Below are 19,838 nucleotides of genomic sequence, written 5' to 3' on the forward strand. Positions count from 1 at the left end.
CAGGTCTGCCCTGGCCGCCCTATACGCAGCCCTGTCCCCTGACTTGAAGGCAGTGTTGCGGCTTTTTAGGAGGGATTGCACTTCGCTATTCATCCAGGGTTTTTGATTTGGAAACACCCTGACCCTTTTGTTGACGGTGACATTGTCAACACAGTTCCTGATGTACGAGAGTACAGTGTCCGTGTACTCCTGGAGGTTGTGGCTGGAGAATAAATCCCATACAGTTGTTGAGAAGCAGTCCTGCAGTTGAGAAAGGTCTCCTTCAGGCCAGGTTTTTATTGTCCTTGTCTGGGGCTTTGTTTTTCTCAGCAGGGGGGTGTAGGTGGGGGTGAGGGACATGCAGAGGTGGTCAGATCCAGCCAGGTGGGGGAGGGGTGTCGCTCTGAAAGCATGCCTGATGTTTGAATAGACATGGTCCAAAGTGTGTTCTCCTCTCGTAGCAAAGTCCACAAACTGGACAAATTTAGGAAGCACAGTCTTTAGGCAAGCTTTGTTAAAGTCGCGGGCGACAATAAAAACCCCATCGGGGTGGGCAAGCTGTTGTTTGTTTATGGTGTTGAGCAAGAGGCTGAGAGCCGTGCTAACGTTAGCATCCGGCGGTATATAAACAGCTATCACAATAACTACTGTAAACTCCCTCGGGATGTAAAAAGGTCTGCACGAGACTGCCAGAACCTCCAAATCAGGAGAACAGTGTGTGTGTGAATGATCCTGCTGTTACAACACCACTCGTTATGCACGTAAACACATAGCCCCCCTCCTCTGCTTTTACCTGAGACTGGGACAGAGTCCAACCTCCCTCCAAGAGAATTGTTCCAGAGCCCAACCTGGAACAAGGTCCCAGGTTGGGCTCTGGAGGTGATCCCAACAATATCTAGCCAGTACCTTTCAATCTCACGCACAAATACAGGCTCCTTCCCCACCAGAGAGGTGACATTCCATGTCCCAGTCATCAGCCTTGACAGTGGTGACTTGATAGGCTTTTTGGGCTTCACCCAGCTAGGCCCTGTGTACTAAGGCCTGACCACCAGGCACTCTCTCTTTGACACCCTCCCCAGGCCTGGGTTCCAGGGCAGGGCCCCAGTAACCTAGGGTGAACCATTCTCTTGTTCTTGTACTGATGAGGGTGTTTTTGAATTGCCCCTCACCCAGGACCAATTTGCCATGGGAGATTCTACCAGGGGGCAAAAGCCTCACAACAGCATAGCCCCTGGGATCCCCGGAACACAGAAACCCCTCCACCTAAGATAGAGATTTATGGATTAGTTGAACCAAAATCCTTTTTTTAATGTGTGCAGAGGCAAAATGTTATGCATCAACAAGACCCCGCCAAACTGAGGAAAAAAGAAGGAAAAATACTCATATTGTTCTTTTTTTAATCAGCACTGACAAATAATTGCAAATTCTTCCTATGTTTCAGTCTGATAAATACTTTTTAACCCTTCCCATCACGTGCATGTACTGCCTTACCTTCTTTTGTATCACCCCTCTTGTCTTTGAAGACTATAGGCTTCCAGCAATGTATGCCAAAATATGTCTTTGGATTCAGCTCACGTTAGGTTATTATGAAAATAGATCACGAAATATAATTTCTATCGAGCCAAGGGGTCCATTAATTTGAGCTTAAAAGTGAATCCATTTGCAGCGACTGCCACTACAGCTCTTCCCTGTTTCAAATCACTTGCAGTCATTTGTAATTGCTTTGTGCCTTGAGTGGAAGGGACACATGCTTATGATTGAATGCACAGTAGGCATTGATCAGAGAGGGAGATATCTGGGGTTCTATCTGCAGAAATAATACTTCACTGATGCCAACTGGGATAATTCCCAAAACTAAATGGTCAACAATTTAGATTACAGCTTTCAGCATTGACTTCCTGGTGTGAAACTGTTGGCAACAAGCTGCTTCATTTTCCTAGGGGAAAAATTCATTACAGTGCCAAATATTTGGTGTATAACCTTAGTTTTAGCCAGTATTTAATTTCCATGCAGATACTTCCTGCTTGCTAAATTTAATCCACAATGGTCATAAACAGATCTGTCAAGGTACTGTATAGTGTGTTTTATAAAATCAAGCACATGGTTGTCTGCTGATATCTGTTCCAAATCTGGTGTGGAAAGCTCCAGGGTGTAAATATAACACAAGCAGAATCATCTCTGCTGGGATTTGAATATAACAAGGTTTGGCTTGTAGCTTAAAATACATCTTAAATAAATTTAAGGATAGCTAAATTAACCCACTGCTGGTGTTTTTTAGTCTGGATTACTGAGAACACTGATTTTCCACTGTTTTAGTTGATTAAGTTCAGTAGAGCTGATAAAAATTTGGATGTTCCAATAGAGTCATGTTTAAAGGCATGCATTTTAAAGGTTCTCTGCAAAACATCAGAAAACAGTTATTCAGACATACACAGCTTGTGCTTGTACACTATGTATTAGTTTGTGTTGGCCAAAATGACCACATATACACAACTGTCCTGTATTATTATGCATACAGCTTTTTTGTGGCCTTTTGATGATAAGTTGAATAATGTCGGATTATGAAAACAAAGTTGATTTGCTTGAGATAAGGCAAACAGTGTTGCATAGCTAGCTGCCAAACCACTTCCCTTGTTGGTGGTTACTGTAGAAGGCAAATGTCTGTTACACAATTTACTGATGCTAAAGGTTGCTCCATAGTTTAGCAGTTTATACATTTACCTTATAGGAAAGTTTGAGACCATGAGGAAGCACAAATCCTTGGAAGGGTTGTTGTAAATTTCGTATTTGACATTATACAGTTGGCACACTGTAGGTAAGCAAGCCAATTAGTATTCGATTTTTTTCTATTTGGTTAGGTTAAAAATTAAATTATTCAACTCTGATAGTAAAATTTAAAAGTACACAGTAGAATTACCAGTTAGCACAAGGAATTTAGATGAATTGCCTGACTATAGACTGCATTTCATTATGCAAGATAACTTGAGATTCATCTATGTTAGCAAGTACAACTTAGCTGGCTCAAAGATAAACGTAGCAGACTGAATAAATTTGTTTCGAGGGTAATCTCTGTGATAAAATGCACTAAATCAACTTGTAAAACTTATTGTATCATTATTACTCAAAGCAATAGCTCTCCAAGGCAGAAACGTTTTAGAAGGCATCTGTGGAGAGAGTGGACAGCTTCAAATACCTCGGAGTTCACATCACGCAGGACCTGTCATGGTCCTGTCACATCAACACCGTGGTGAAAAAGGCCCGTCAGCGTCTCTACCACCTCAGACGCTTGAGAGACTTCCAACTGCCCTCCAAGGTGCTCAGGAACTTTTACTCCTGCACCATAGAGAGCATCCTGACGGGAAACATCTTAACCTGGTTCGGGAACAGCACCATGCAGGACAGACGAGCTCTACAGAGGGTTGTGCGGTCAGCTGAGCGCACCATCCGCTCTGAGCTCCCTGACCTGCACTCAATCTACAGCAGGCGGTGCTGGACCAAGGCCAGGAAGATGGTGAAGGACCTCAGCCATCCCAACAACAGACTGTTCTCTCTGTTGAGGTCAGGAAAGCGATTCCGCTCCCTGAAGACCAACACAGAGAGACTGAGGAGGAGCTTCTTCCCGCAGGCGATACGGTCTCTCAATCACACCACCACACAGTACTGACCCACACATACAGTTCTTACACACACTGGACATTCTGGACATTGTTTCACTTCATTACTTAAATCACGCTGCTGTTATTGTGTATATGCTGCTGTTATTGTGTATATATTTATTTATATTTCTTCATACATTCTTATATAGTTCTATATTGTGTATTTTGTTGTACAGTTATTTTATTTTCAACTTTAATTTATATATTTTATCTTATTCTCCCAGTTAAATTTACCCTTCATTCTAATTTGTGTTGTACAGTTATTTCATTTTTAACCTTAATTTATATTTTATTCCTTCCTAGTTAAATTTACCCTTTTTAATTTTTCATATTTATTTCCTATCTTATTCATAGCCTTTTCCTTTTTTGTTTTCTTTAGGTCACAAGCAGTTGTCCAAGCATTTCACTACAAATCGTACTGTGTATGACTGTGTACATGACAAATAAAATTTGAATTAGAAAATTTGAATTTGAATTTGATCTGATCAGATGAACAACATGTCGTGCAGCCCAACAGACACCTAGCTTCCCGTTTCAACCACCAACAGGAACATAAAAATCCCCACCAAAATAAAAGCTTGTGACCAGTAGAACATGCTAAAGAGCAAGAACATGTCATAATGTAAGTTATAAGGAAATCTACATTGTACAAACCTTTCACAAGAGGGAAGGTGTTTATGTGATCATATTTTGAACTTGCTAAACTTTGGCTAAATTCAAGTTGAAATTTTGACAGTAATACAGTAAGATTAAATGCAAGGACAAGTTTCCAACTCGTTTAGTAGCCTTTGGTTATTGTACCTATAACTGATCAACAGATCTATTCATCCTGAACATTCTGTATACCTATGCTCTTGTCTGCCCTAGTGGCATTTACTTTGATTTTAAGTGGTTACAGAAAGTGCCAAGTTTGTATTAACAATGTAAAATATTGACTTCAACAGGGCAGCCATGTAAGATGAGAGTTTGCACCAAAATATGAATAAATTATCCCGATCAGGAAGAATCCTAATTATGACCTGTTTCAAATCTAGGTTTCACTTTCTGCAACTGAGGCAAAAAGCCTTGCTTACTGTTTATGAAAGTCTATACTGTGTATTGTGAAGTAGGTTCTTGCATTTAGCGAGGTGACTTTGGGTTTAACCTGTATATGTTCTATATAACAATGCATGCAACAGTGTTACGTTGCTTTCATTTGGTTTCATTTCTCTTGCTGATGCTCTCTTGTTTGAGTGTGTTTGATTTTGCTAGCAACATGGAACGCTACTTTTCAGCCACATGGCACATGGATGACTTCACCCACTGAACTAAACTGGGACCCCAATTTGCTAAAATTTTCATGAAAATGTTTGCACTTACCCCAACTGTTTCTTCCTCCACATATGCAGCATCTGCAGAGAGGCGGATCCAAATTCATTTTGTTCTTGCATTCCATGCCTTGTGTTTAGAAGAGGAACCAACTTCCAGAAACGTTTTTAAAAAATCATCCTTCCACCCCTGTCAAAGTGCGTGATTTTACCAATGAACTGGCTCATCACGCCGCTCGTGTGTTTGTGGATCATTTAATATTTAATCAACAGGCTTTCATGTTGGTGTTCTTTCCCATTTAAATGGGTCATATGTGCGTAAAAGCCCTCAGTTGGCAATTAAAGAGCCAGATTTGGTGTCTTAGCTCCTGAGAAAAGAGTGTGAAAAAGGTTATCTCATAGGTACTTTCACAACTTCTCTTTTCCATTTATTCTGCATGAGCCTAATTGGCATTACAAATACTTGGATACAAAAAGATGAATAGTTGACTTATCTGCCCGCATTCAGGTCCAGTCTCCAGAATCAACAGCATGATTCCTATCTAGCCTTTTTCACTCTACTATGTTTAGACTGATCAAGTTTACTGGTCCTGGAGCTTATCTCTCGAAAGCTGTCATCACTGATACATTAAAGATTATACCCATTCATCTGTCACAGTGGCTTCTTTCCTGCATCAAGTGGGATTTAAAAAAATTCTTTGCAGTTAGTCTAACACTTGGGTGTAAAAGCAGTCCAGCCATTTTCAACTTAATCTCCAAAGCGTTCTGGTGGCTATGTTAAGCTCCGTGCATTCCATCTGTTGGATAATTTTCTTCACTCATTAATGCTGGTGTGTCCCTTTCCAAATTGAAATCCTCTTTTTGTCACTTGGGAATTCCCCTTTCTGATGAAAAAAACTATTGAAATAAAACTAGCCTGGAGTTTTTACCATAACTCTCAGTAGCTGCAATTAACACTTCAACCAGAAAATCACAGATTTGGTTCTTTCTCTTGCTTCTATATGTAAATGCCAGCTGCTTTCTATGCTCCACCACTGGAATTTTGCCATGCCAAAATACACTACTAGATTTTCAAAAACTCAGTTTTTGCATTTACGTGTGGACAAGGAATACAGAATTCATCACGCAACGTCAAAGGTATGTGCCTTTTTTCCTGTCACGCTGTGCGCCACGTTATTGTTTACATGAGATGAATTTCTACAATCGTGGCTGGAGACAAAACACTGTTACTGTTAATCTGACTATCTGCAGTTTTTACACGTTTACGTATACACACACAGTTACTGTTGGTCCATTTAGAAAGGCAGAGGCGTCACGGTGTAATTATTTTATGTGTAGTTGTTTTTTTTCCTTTGTAATAATATTCAATTATATTGATTATAATTATCCCTCTACTGCATAGCGTTGCTCTGAGGCAACAAACCACATTTTGATGCCTCACACTGGCCCTTCAAAAAAAAAAACTAATTTTTTTTTTTTTCAAATAATGCTACCAGGCACATCTCTGTCCAATAAAATGATGAGTTGAAGGTGGTGTGACTTTCATTTGGGTGGACGGACCCCTTTCTGCAAGTTGCACTACATGAGAGGTATCTCCATTAGGAGGTAAGATAAAGATCACTATTTTACATGTTTATAGCGAAATAAATGTATATGAAAAATACTTGCATGTGCATGAACATGTTAAGAAGCGTATTTGATTGTTCGTTCTACTTTATAAAATTTATTTATACAGTAAAACTGTTCATTTTCATTCGTTGCCTCAAGGTAATACTGTGCAGTTAGCGTATTTTTTTTCAGCGAATGTAATGCATTAGTATATGTGTGTAGAGATGTGTTTGTGTGCATTTATATAATCATAATCAATGTTTTTTTTACTTCAAAATCTACTGATAATTACAGCACATAGACGTAAGAACCTTTTATGGAAGGAAACCAAGGGAATGTGCAGTTAGGGACATTCCCTCAGAAAGTGAGTACAGTGAGTTATCAGGAAGTGACAGTGAAGTGGAGGAGTGGATCCCTGAATCAGGTTTGAGGGACACTTAGGAGCTCAGGGGTCAGTTGGTAAAGTAATTGTGTGTGTGTGTGTGTGTGTGTGTGTGTGTGTGTGCGCGCGCGCGCGCGCGCGTGCATGTGCACCTTCCTGTTGCATTTATTTCTTTCTAATACGTTTTTCTTCTTTCTTCTTTCTTTTTCTTCTTTTCAGAAGAACACAAGCCACAAGTGACTCTGAGGAAGAGGGGGATTCAGATGAAGAGGACGGTGAAGTGTCTCACCTCCCAAGATGGAGAAAAGCACACACATCCATCGATGCTTACCCAGACTGGCAGGGCCAGCTGCCAAAAGCTGATGACATCCCCCCTCCAATACTTCAGAAAGTTCTTCTCTGAAGACATTCTTGAAGTTATTGTAGAGGAATCCAATTTGTATGCAATTCAGTGGGACCCCAACAAGCCCCTAAACCTTACCACCAACGAGTTAGAGCAGTTCCTCGGCACTGTGGTCTACATGTCCCTCTTTGGCCTGCCAGCAACTTCAATGTTTTGGAACAAAGCCACCCGAGTGTCCAAAGTAGCAGACACAATGACCCTCAGCAGATGGGAAGCCATCAAGAAGTTCCTCCACATCAACAACAATGAGGGACAGGAACAAGATGATCCCCTCTACAAAATACATCCTCTAGTCACTCACCTAACAACCAAATTGTCTCCATCCCAATGAGTGAGAAGCTCACCATAGATGAGCAGATGGTGCCATTCAAGCGGAGAAACAGATTGAAACAGTACCTACCATCAAAACCTAAGAAGTGGGGCTATAAAATTCTCATCTTGACAGGATCTGATGGCATACCATACAACCTTGAGGTCTACACTGGGAGAGTCAACCAACCTCATGAGCTGCCAGATGTTGGAGCTAGTGGAAATGTCATCCTTCGACTGGCCCAGCCAATCCCCAAGGAAGAGAACTACAAGTTCTTCTTTGACAATTGGTTCATTACAATTGGTTCATTAGTGTCCCTCTTGTTGTCACATTGAATGAGCAGGGAATTGGGTGCACTGGCACTGTTCGTGGTAACAGATTACCTGGGGTCAACCTGAAGAGCGATGCTGATCTGAAGAGAGCAGGACGTGGGGCATTCGAAGAGAAGATAGCCATGGTGAGAGAAACCACCTTGCATGTTGTCAAGTGGTATGACAACCGCTCTGTGACCCTTCTGAGTGACCACATTGGAGCCAACCCTGTGACCGAAGTTGAAAGGCGATATCAATTTATATTATCTTATAATATCATCTTCTTCTGCTAAATAGATTATCTGTTACTATGTTTTAAAATGTTAAGCAATAAATAAATAAATAAATAAATAAATAAATACATAATCTATTATTATCATTACAGGTGGGATCGCAAACAGAAGAAACACATCACTGTCCAGTGCCCTGCTGTGGTGCAAGAATATAACAAGAACATGGGTGGGGTGGACCTGCTTGACTCACTGATTGCACTATACCGCAACAAAGTTAGATCCAAGAAATGGTACCACCGGCTGGTGTTCCACTTCCTGGACATGATCACTGTAACCACCTGGCTGCTCTACAGAAGAGACTGTGAAGGCACTGGTATGGAGAAGATAGACCAAAAGAGGCTCTATACCTTCAAATCTTACATTGCAGAGGGCCTCTGCAATGTAAGATAAAAAAACTTGGAGAAGAAGAGAGGTCGTCCCAGCCAGTCCATTGCTGGCACATATGAGGAGAAGAGGAAGAAAGGACGGACAGCTCCCATTCCAATCAAAGATGTCCACCTGGATCAAACAGCCCACTGGCTGATCATGACTGGGGACAAGGGACGATGCAGGGTGCCAGGGTGCAATGGTACACCAAAAGCAATGTGCCGCAAATGCAATGTGCACCTCTGCTTCACCCCCGACCACAACTACTTCCTGAGGTTCCACACGGAATGAACAAGACAGATCCCACAGAGATCCCTGATGAAATATTGGATGTATTTTGGAGTTTTATTGTTCTGTGAAATGTTTACATTGTTTATTTGTTATTTGTTTATTTGTTCATCCTTGTTGGACTAATAAAACTCTTATAGAATAACTTGGTGTTTGACTACCCTTATCGCACAATGTTGTCTTGAAACAACAAACCAATATCTGTTGGGGAGGGGGGGGGGTCAAATTTTATGATTGATATATTATTTGTATCCCACTGTAATTTTACTGTATAAAGAGCTAACATCTCCAAACTGTCAGGGGTAGTTAGTCATTGTAAGAAGTGTTTGTGAACTAAAAATCAAGAATGTGGGATACTGTTTGCCCGTGATTTGGAGAGCCCAGCGCTGCTCCTGACGCAGGGGAAAACAATTCTGCAGGAGAGACCTACCTCGGCACTTGTGTAGGTGAAGCCAAAGGCAAGATATGCTTCTTCATATTTTCTAGTCTTGGCTTGTAAGGAAGTTGGTTTTGAAATATATTCAGCGATGCTTCATCTCCTGCTTTGCGTTTGTGTGGGAGCCCCGTCAAAAACCTGTCCATTATGCTAGCAGTGTCCAAGCGTTGTTTTTTTTTTTTTTAATTCATACCGTGCCCCCCTGCAATGGCCCCCCACTTTGGGAACCTCTGCCCAAGGTAATGCCTTCAAGTCTCACTAATTTGACCTAGCTTCCTCAGTACCAAAGCTGCTATGTTCAGTCTCAGTAGATGAGTGTTGTTAGAATAGAATAGAATAGAATAGAATAGAATAGAATTCAACTTTATTGTCATTGCACATGCACAGGTACAGGGCAACGAAATGCAGTTTGCATCCATCCAGAAGTGCTTTAGTGATATAGATATATTACAATATATATTAGCAATAATATAGATATGTGAGTATATTACAGAAATGGGTCTATTATGGTATGTTATAATGTACACGGTATGAAGTATGTTGTGAATATTCTATAACTATAAGTATGTACAGGCTGTAGTGAGTACAAGCTATGTACAGGATATGAACAGGATATAAATATGAAAAACTATACAGAATATGAAATAAATAACTTTACAGAATCTGGGATATACAGCTATACAGAAATGGGAACTATGCAAGTTGTAAACAGTTGTAGGATTAAAGATTATCAAATGTACAGAATGATTATTTACACAGAGCTATACAGTAGTGCAGTTAAGATAAGTGAGGGTGTAGATAGTTTCTACAGAGGCTATATAAAGTGCTAGTGGTTGTGAGTGGTGGTTCAGTCCATGTTATTATTGTGTTTGAGGGTACAGTTGTCCATTGTGGGTGTGTGTATGTTCAGTCCATGAGTTTAACGTGGGTCAGATGTCAGGAGGCAGAGTTCAGGAGTCTGACAGCTGTGGGGAAGAAGCTGTTCCGGTACCTGGTGGTCTTAGTCCGGAGGCTCCTGTGGCGCCTCCCAGAGGGCAGGAGGGTGAAGAGTCCATGTGATGGGTGACTGGGGTCTTTGATGATTTTCCCAGCCCTTTTCAGACACCGCTTCCTGTAGATGTCTTTTATGGCAGGAAGTGGTGCTCCGGCGATGCGCTGGGCAGTTTTCACGACCCTCTGCAACGCCTTCCGGTCCGAGGCAGAGCAGTTCCCGTACCAGACTGTTATACAGTTGGTCAGGATGCTCTCGATGGTGCAGCGATAGAAGTTCACCAGGATGTCTGAGGACAGGTGGTTCTTCCTCAGAGTCCTCAAGAAGAAGAGGCGCTGGTGAGCCTTCTTGACCAGCTTGGAGCAGTTGGTCGTCCAGGTGAGATCCTCGGAGATGTGGACTCCCAGGAACTTGAAGCTGCTCACACGCTCCACAGCCGTCCCCTTAATGTGGATGGGTGGATGTGGGTCAGCATTCCTCCTGTAGTCCACGATGAGCTCCTTGGTCTTCTCGGTGTTAAGCAGCAGGTTGTTTCTGTCGCACCACTCAGCCAGACGATCCACCTCCTCCCTGTAGGCGGCCTCATCGTTGTCACTGATGAGGCCAATCACCGTGGTGTCATCTGCAAACTTAATGATGGTGTTGGAACCATCAGCAGGTCTGCAGTCGTGGGTGAAGAGGGAGTAGAGGAAAGGGCTCATCACACAGCCTTGTGGTACACCGATGTTCATCGTGATTGTAGATGAACAGTGGTTATCCAGCCGGACATGTTGGGGGCGGTTGGTCAGGAAGTCCAGTAACCATTTGCAGATGAGGGAACTGATACCCAGGTCTGTCAGTTTCCTGATGAGTTGTGAGGGGTGGATTGTATTGAATGCTGAACTGAAGTCTATAAACAGCATTCTGGCGTAGGTGTTGTTGTTGTCCAGGTGTGAGAGGACAGAGTGCATTGCGATGGAGACTGCATCCTCTGTGCTCCTGTTCCGGCGGTATGCGAATTGGTGGGGGTCCAGGGTGGGGGGGAGACAGGATTTGAAGTGTGCTAGGACCAGTCGCTCTAAGCACTTAGTGATGATGGGGGTGAGTGCTACTGGGCGGTAATCATTGAGGCAAGATGGGTTGGAGTTTTTGGGTATCGGGACGATGGAGGTGGATTTGAAGCAGGCCGGTACCACAGCGTGGGCCAAGGACAGATTGAATATGTCTGTGAGCACTCCTGCAAGCTCCCCAGAACACGCTCTGAGAACACGCCCGGGGATGCCATCAGGGCCTGCAGCCTTGTGGACATTGATCCTGCTCAGCACCGCTCCTACATCGGTGGGGGAGAGAGTCATAGGTTGGTGGTCTGGCGTCATGTCTGCTTTGGTTGTGGTTGTGGGGTTCCCTCGCTCAAAACGAGCATAAAAGTTGTTGAGCTCGTTGAGGAAGGAGACATCAGAGGATGCGGGGGAGGGTTTGGTGGTCCTGTAGTCTGTGATGGTCTGGAGTCCTTGCCACATGCGTCGGGGGTTGGAGTTGGAGAAGTGTTCTTCTACCTTCTTTTTGTAATGGTGTTTGGCTTTTTTGATGCCCTTCTTTAGATTAGCCCTGGCTGTACTGTAGGCGTGTGCATCTCCTGACCTAAAGGCAGTGTTGCGGGCCTTCAGGAGGAGACGATCATCCCGGTTCATCCAAGGCTTCTGGTTGGGGTACATGGTGATCCGTTTCTGGGTGGTGACACTGTCTGTGGTTTTGGAGATGTAATCCAGTACAGATGAGGCGTACTGGTCCAGGTCTGTGTGGGTGAACATATTCCAGTCTGTGTTTTTAAATCTGTCCTGGAGCACTGCGTCTTGTCCCCTCTGGCCACACTTTAATTGTCCTCACAGCAGGTTTCACACGTTGGATGAGTGGTGAATACCGAGGTGTGAGGAACAGGAAGAGCTGGTCCGATTGTCCAATGTGGGGGAGGGGTGTGGCTTTGTAGGCTCCAGCCAGGTTGGAATACACATGGTCTAAAGTCTTGTCTCCTCTGGTGTGGCAGGAGACATGTTGGTGGAATCTGGGGAGGACTGTCTTTAAGTTGGTGTGGTTGAAGTCGCCAGCAACAATAAAAGCAGCCTCGGGGTGTTTATTCTGGTGTTTGTTAATGGCTGCAGAAAGTTCTTTCATGGCCAACCTAGCATTAGCGTCGGGGGGTATATACACGGCAGTGAATATGATCGAAGTGAATTCTCTGGGGAGATAATAAGGTCTGCATTTGACCATTAAAAACTCCGCATTAGGTGAGCAGTGACTCTCAGTAGTAGTGGAGTTCATGCTTGTTGCTCACGTTTATGGTTTTCATCCACCCTACTGGATAGTTGGAATGGTGTTTATTTATTTATTTATTTTATGATGACGCTGTTTCTTCTGACTCTCCCCAGTTCTTCACAGATGTAGCACCCTATAAGTTTTTTTTTTTTTTTTGTTTTTTTTTTTGGGGGGGGGGGGGGGTATTATCAGGACAACTGGTCAGAATTGACAGCATAAACACATCTCTGTGCTATCTGACAGTGAAGCTGCTGCCAGCATCATTATTGAAGACCACTCTGTCTTGCTTGTCATATGGATTTCATGAGATGCCTTTCTGACAGTTCACAGGAATGCCATTATCAGTTCATTGTCTCGTTTGAACTTTCAGGCTTTCAAGAACCTGTGTTCAGACACCAGTCCAACTCCTTAACTGATTCCACCCTTTTCAGCTACAGTCCCATCCTAACTAATTCTCCCCTGTTCAGTTTTCTTCAGTCTGATAGTCATTATATGAGAAAGGGTTTAACTCCTTCCACTTTACATTCCTATTATTTTACTTGGAGAGCTCCTGCCTTCTTCTGTCTCACAGTAAGCACACCACTTTGTCCCATATTTATAGTTACTGTCTATGCATTTATCTGCCACTGTAAAGATGTAAAAAATGTAAACCTTCCATATATTTGAAGTCTAATAGCTGGAATACAGTTGAATGATAGAAGTCACAATACAATGTTTGTAAGTTTGTTTCCCATCATTCTACTAAACTCCTGCTTAAAGGTGTAGTAAAGGTCACTTCTTAACTTTCGACTTTGAGCTAAAATTACTTTGCAATTTTTATCTCTCTTCTTAATGTTCAAACTTAGAAACAATTTTACTCATAAAAAGTCCAGACTCGTTCCCTTCAGCCTTGATGTTCCTAAAATCAGTTTTTCATCGACAGTCTGTAATTAAGTCAACAGGGAGGTAGGCAATAGTCAGGCAAAGGCAGGCAAAGTCTCATTACCAGCCAGCTTGGAAACAAAACTTGCTCCAGTGGATTGGCGGTACATGGAATGACTATAGACTCTTTAGCATATGTCAACATAGTCTTAGTCTCAGCTCCCTTGGTTTCCTAGAGAGCTGGTTTCAAGAAACTGCTTACTCACCACTGCAGTTAGGTCTGGAGTCTTGGTGTCAGCTCCATTGAACAAAAGTGCAGGTTCCGGCGGCGGTGAGGCATGCCGACAGTGTGGATGTGCTTCTTCCACGCCAAGGGTGCGGAGGGAGCTGCAGAAAGGTTAGAAAGGTGGCTCAAAATCCTGGTAAGTCAGCTTATAGGTAGTGGTGGCTTTCCATTGGTTGCAATCCTGCGCTGTCTTTTCCAACCAAGCCTTTAATACAAGCTCTCTGTCTTCTCTCTTGTGACCTTTGCGAACTCTCTGACTTACTGCATGCTCTACTTTCCCCAGTTTCAGTTGTCAGGGCCCATGTTAGGGAGTAGAAAAAAAGTTCTCTAACTCCACAGAGGTGAGTTTTGTCAATATAAAAATAGTAAAGGTAACGGCTTACTTGGGAAATGGGAACAATGATTCATAGGGAGAGGCTGCCAGGCAAGCATCCTACGGAGTGGAAATGTTTGGAAAGAATCTGTCCAGTTTAATCCTTTCCAGGAGGTGAATGAGTCCAGGGGGGCAGGCAGGAAGTTTTTTAACATGGAAGTTATGTTCAGCCACAGGAATCGAAACAACCCGTGTTGAGAAACTAGGTGATTGAAACAGGTAAGATGAGAATTCTGAGCCCAGTCCAAGGTAAACCGTTGACAACGCAGGAAAGTCAAAGCACAGCAATAACAACATGGAGAGCAGATTTACCATTGACATGTAGCATATAATCTGAAATTGTCTAATTGTTGTCACCACTCCCACGATCCAAAATCCAGGAATTATCTGTGATTGAGATTAGAGTTCAATCACTAAATTTCCTGTCTGACCTCGGTATAGAAATAAATCATGTTCAGTTAAAAAATCTGTCCCTACTGAAATGCATGAAGTTAGTTTATGTACAAGTTCAATAAAGAAGATCAAACATATCTCTTCCTCCTGGGTTTTTGGTGGCTTATCTATGGTGGTTTTCATCACTTCCAGTTTCCCATGCTGTCAAGCACATTGTTGACATCGCTGGTCTAGTCCAATCGTCTTTCTGACCACCTTGTTCAAGACAATCAGCCTCCACTCCATGTACTTTAAATCTCACTTCTCATCTGTCATTCTCACTTGCAGACTCCTTCCTGCAGTCCGCCTTGTCCCCATCTCCACCTCTCCCACGTTACTCAGAGCTCCAGCCAAGCCTTCATCACGTCAAACAGCATCTCTTCCTGGGGTTCCTGCCTAATTCTCCACGCGGAATCCGATCAATTGTTTTTTGTCTAACATTTTATTTTGTAGTTTTTCCAAGTTTATAGAACATACAAACAAAAGAGAAGAAAAAAGGGAGGGAACACAAAAGCAACAGAATTTGTGGGGCAAAAAATAAAAAAAAATGAAAAATGAAAAAAAAGTCAGATTAGACATTATATTCAGATATCACACAGAATTCCCTTATCCCATTCTCAGAGATGCAAAACAACACATATGTAAACATAACTGTCCCGGCCACTGTCAGGTCTGGGGCAACCCAGCAGCTGTCCAAATACTCACACACAATTAACATTAAAGCAGCAGAGAGAACACACAATACTGACAAACAAAATCACACCCCCAAGAATTCCCAAAAGTCAGAATCTGTTAAATTTTGGTGGGACATTAGAGTTCAATCACCAAAAAGCTTGACTGAATTCTGTTTATCATTAAATCTTGTTCAATTCATCCTCAAGATTCATAGTCTGTTGTGTAATTAGAATGCTTTTGATTTTCTGAATCTTTTTAAGTCAAAAGTTTGTGGACACCTTCTCATTTAATGTTTTTTTCTGTATTTTCAGAACTATTTAAATTGTATATTCTCACTGAAGGCATTATAAATAACTCAAAACATGTTTTATATTTTAGCCACCCTTTGGTTTGCACACTCTTGGCATTCTCTCGATGAGCTTCATGAGGTCGTCACCTGAAATGGTTTTCCAACGGTTTTGAAGGAGTTCCCAGAGATGCTGAGCACTTGTTGGCCTTTTTGTCTTCACTCTGTGGTCCATCTCATCCCAAACCATCTCGACTGTTTTAAGGTCAGATGACTGTGGAGGCTTCTTGGTCAAATAGCCCTTACATAGCCTGGAGGTGTGTTTGGGGTCAGTGTTGTGTTGAAAATGATGGTCCAACTAAACACAAACCGGATGGGATGGCATGCCACCAGCAAAGCACCTCCACACCATCTCCTCCGACTTCACAGTGGGAACCATGCACTTAGAGACCATCCATTCACCATTTCTGCATCACACAAAGACACAGCAGGTGGAACCAAAGATCTCAGACTTGGACTCATTAGACCAAAGCACAGATTTCCACTGGTCTAATGTCCATTCCTTGTGTTTCTTGGCCCCAAAACAATCTCTTCTGCTTGGTGCTTTTCCTTAGTCATGGTTTCTCTGTAGCTATTTAACTATAAAGGACTGACTCACACAGTCTCCTCTGAACATTTGATGTAGAGATGTGTCTGTTACTGGAACTCTGTGTGGCATTTATCTGGACTCTATCTGAGGTGCTGTCAACTTGCAATCTCTGAGGCTGGCTATCCTCATCAGCAGAGGTGAGTCTTGGTTTTCGTTCCTGGTGCAGTCCTCATGTAAGCCAATTTTCTCTTTGCGCTTGATGGTTTTTGTGGCTGCACTTGGAGATACAGTCAAAGCTTTTGTAACTATCCAGACTGACTGACCTTCAGTTCTTAAAGTAATGATCAAATCAAATCAAATCAAATCACTTTTATTGTCACATCACATGTGCAGGCACACTGGCACAGCACATGCGAGTGAAATTCTTGTGTGCGAGCCCCACAAGCAACAGAGATGTGCAAACACAACAACACAAACGAGCAAAATACAAGAATGGCCAACCTGAAACTAATAAATATATGTACAATATATAATAGTTTATGCATTTCTGGATGTGTATACTAAATATTTTCCTACGTGTGTGTGTGTGTGTGTGTGTGTGTGTGTGTGTGTATACACATTTTTACAAATTAAATAGTAAAAAAAATAAATAAATAATAATAATAAAATATATAAAATATACAGAGTTGAATATGTGCAAAACAGTGGCATTACTGTACAGTATGGAGTGCATAATGTTGAAGTTCCAGTAGTGAACCTGAGGTGTCTATGACGTGTTCAGCAGTCTGATGGCCTGGTGGAAGAAGCTGTCTCTCAGTCTGCTGGTACGGGACCGGATGCTGCAGAACCTCCTTCCTGATGGAAGTAGTCTGAACAGTTTATGGCTGGGGTGACTGGAGTCCTTGATGATCCTCCCCGCTTTCCTCAGGCAGCGCTTCCTGTAGATGTCTTGGAGGGAGGGAAGCTCACCTCCAATTATCCGTTCAGAGCACCGCACTACTCGCTGGAGAGCTTTGCAGTTGTAGGCGGTGCTGTTGCCATACCAGGTGGTGATGCATCCAGTGAGGATGCTCTCAATGGCACAGTGATAGAAGGTCCTGAGGATGCGGGGGGGCTCATGCCGAATCTTTTCAGTCTCCTGAGAAAGAAGAGGCGCTGCTGCGCCTTCTTCACTGTTTTGTTTGTGTGTACTGACCACGTAAGATCCTCAGCCAGATGTACTCCAAGGAACCGGAAGCTGCTCACTCTCTCCACAGCAGCGCCGTTGATGGTGATGGGGGTGTGTACTTCTCTGCACCTCCGGAAGTCCACTATCAACTCCTTTGTCTTTGCGACGTTGAGGGTGAGATGGTTGTCTTGACACCAGTGGGTCAGGGCGCTGACCTCCTCCCTGTAAGCCGTCTCATCACCGTTGGTGATAAGACCCACCACTGTAGTGTCATCCGCAAACTTCACAATGATGTTGGAGCTGTTAGTGGCTGTGCAGTCGTAGGTGTAGAGTGAGTACAGGAGAGGGCTCAGTACACACCCCTGTGGAGCACCAGTGTTCAGTGTGATGGGGGATGAGGTGATGCTGCCCAGTCTGACCACCTGGCGTCTGTCAGACAGGAAGCTAAGGATCCAGCTGCAGAGGGAGCTGCTCAGTCCTAGATCCTGCAGTTTCCTGTCCAGCTTCGAGGGAACGATGGTATTGAATGCTGAGCTGTAATCTACAAACAGCATCCTCACATACGTGTCTCTCTTCTCCAGGTGTGACAGGGCAGTGTGTAGTGTCAGGGCTATGGCATCATCAGTGGACCTGTTGTGGCGGTATGCAAACTGTAGAGGGTCCAGTGAGTCGGGTAGTGCAGAGCAGATGAAGTCCCTGACCAGCTTCTCGAAGCATTTGCTTACGATGGGGGTCAGGGCTACAGGTCGCCAGTCGTTCAATGAGGAGATGGTGGAGGATTTGGGTACAGGGACGATGGTGGCCATTTTGAAGCAGGCTGGGACTACAGACAGAGAGAGGGAAAGGTTGAAGATGTGCGTGAACACTCCAGCCAGCTGAGCCGCGCATGACCTGAGGATGCGGCCGGGAATCCCGTCCGGACCAGTAGCTTTGCGTGCGTTCACCTTCCTGAAGCACTTCCGCACATCCTCCTCAGACACAGTGTGCGCACTGACGTCATCCGCGGTGCGCACACTGTCCGGTCTCATGGTGTTCGCTGTGTCGAATCTAGCGTAGAATACGTTTAGATCCTCACATAGAGAGGCCGTGGTCTGCGGTGTGCTGGTTTTCCCTCTAAAGTCTGTGATCGTGTTTAGTCCCTGCCACATACTCCGAGGGTTGTCAAACTGTTGCTCCACCCTGTCCCTGTACTCACGTTTGGCTGCTTTGATCGTCTTCCGGAGTTGGTAATGTGCGTGTTTGTAGTCCGATGTGTTCACGGAGGCAAAGGCGGTGTTCCGTGCCGCGCGAACATCTCCGTTAATCCAGGGTTTTTGATTTGGGAAGGATTTGACTGTTCTGGATGGGACGACATCTTCCACGCATTTCCTGATAAATCCACAGACTGAGTCTGTGTATTCATCAATGTCTCTGGCGGCCACGTGAAACATTTCCCAGTCCGCGTGATCAAAACAGTCCCGCAGCGCAGACTCCGATTGGTCCGTCCAACAGTGCACCGCCCTCCGGGTTGGAGCTTCCTGTTTCAGCTTCTGCCTGTAGGCGGGCAGGAGCAGGATGGAGCAGTGATCTGATTGGCCGAATGGGGCGCGGGGGAGGGCTTTGTACGCATCCCAGAAAGAGGTGTAACAGTGGTCGAGTAGCCGGTTTCCACATGTGTTGAAAAGGATGTGTTGATGGAGTTTTGGTGAGACTTTCTTCAGGTTTCCCTTATTAAAGTCTCCGGCTGTGATAAACGCTGCCTCTGGGTGTGCGGTTTCCTCGCTGCTGATCGCGCTGTACAGTTCCCTGAGTGCACGGTCAGTGTCGGCTTGTGGGGGAATGTAAACGGCCGTAATAATCACTGCTGTAAATTCCCTCGGTAGCCAGAATGGCCGGCACTTAATCATCAGGTACTCCAGGTCCGGTGAGCAGAAGGATTTGACCGGGTGCACGTTCGCATAATCACACCAGCTGTTGTTGATCATGAAACACACACCACCGCCTCTGCTTTTCCCAGTAAGATCCTGTGACCTGTCCGCGCGGTGCACAGAGAACCCCGGCAGTTGTATTGCGGAGTCCGGTACTTTGTCCGATAGCCAGGTTTCTGTGAGGCAGATCACGCAGCAGTCCCGCATCTCTCGCTGGAATGAGATCCGTGCCCGAAGCTCGCACAGCTTGTTCTCCAGAGACTGCATATTAGCCAGTAATAAACTGGGTAACGGTGGTCTGTAAGTGCGCCGTCTCAGTCGAACCAGAACGCCAGATCTTCTCCCTCTGCGTCGGCGTTTGCGGCCTCCAGGGCCAGAGAACAAAGGCGTCTCAGGTGAGATGAATGGGGGGGTCTGCAAACGGAGCGTCCGTGTTGCAAAACTTGAACTCCGGAAAGTTAAAAGAAAGACCGTCTTTTATGTCCAGTAAGGACATAAAAGTAATGACTGATGAAGTAATGACTGTCATTCCTCTTTACTTAGCTGATTGGTTCTTGCCATAATATGCATTCTAACAGTTGTCAAATAGGGCTGTCAGCTGTGCACCAAACAACATGTTCTCACTCCCAAAGCGTAACA

The 19,838-nt window shown here is 44.0% G+C and overlaps 1 protein-coding gene across 1 annotated transcript in view; it reads right to left on the reverse strand.

Moving 5' to 3' along the window:
- Positions 1 to 19,604, reverse strand: part of LOC308385558 (uncharacterized protein) — a 96,201-nt gene extending 76,597 nt beyond the window's left edge. The window contains exon 1 of the mRNA XM_080864548.1: positions 17,556 to 19,604. Within this exon, the coding sequence (XP_080720674.1) occupies positions 17,556 to 19,466 (1,911 nt within the window). The 5' untranslated portion in view covers positions 19,467 to 19,604. The remainder of the gene's footprint in view (positions 1 to 17,555) is intronic.
- Between the last annotated feature and the right edge of the window lie 234 nt (positions 19,605 to 19,838).

This window comes from Rhamphochromis sp. 'chilingali' (assembly GCF_963969265.1).
Source record: "Rhamphochromis sp. 'chilingali' genome assembly, chromosome: 18".
Lineage (NCBI taxonomy): Eukaryota > Metazoa > Chordata > Actinopteri > Cichliformes > Cichlidae > Rhamphochromis > Rhamphochromis sp. 'chilingali'.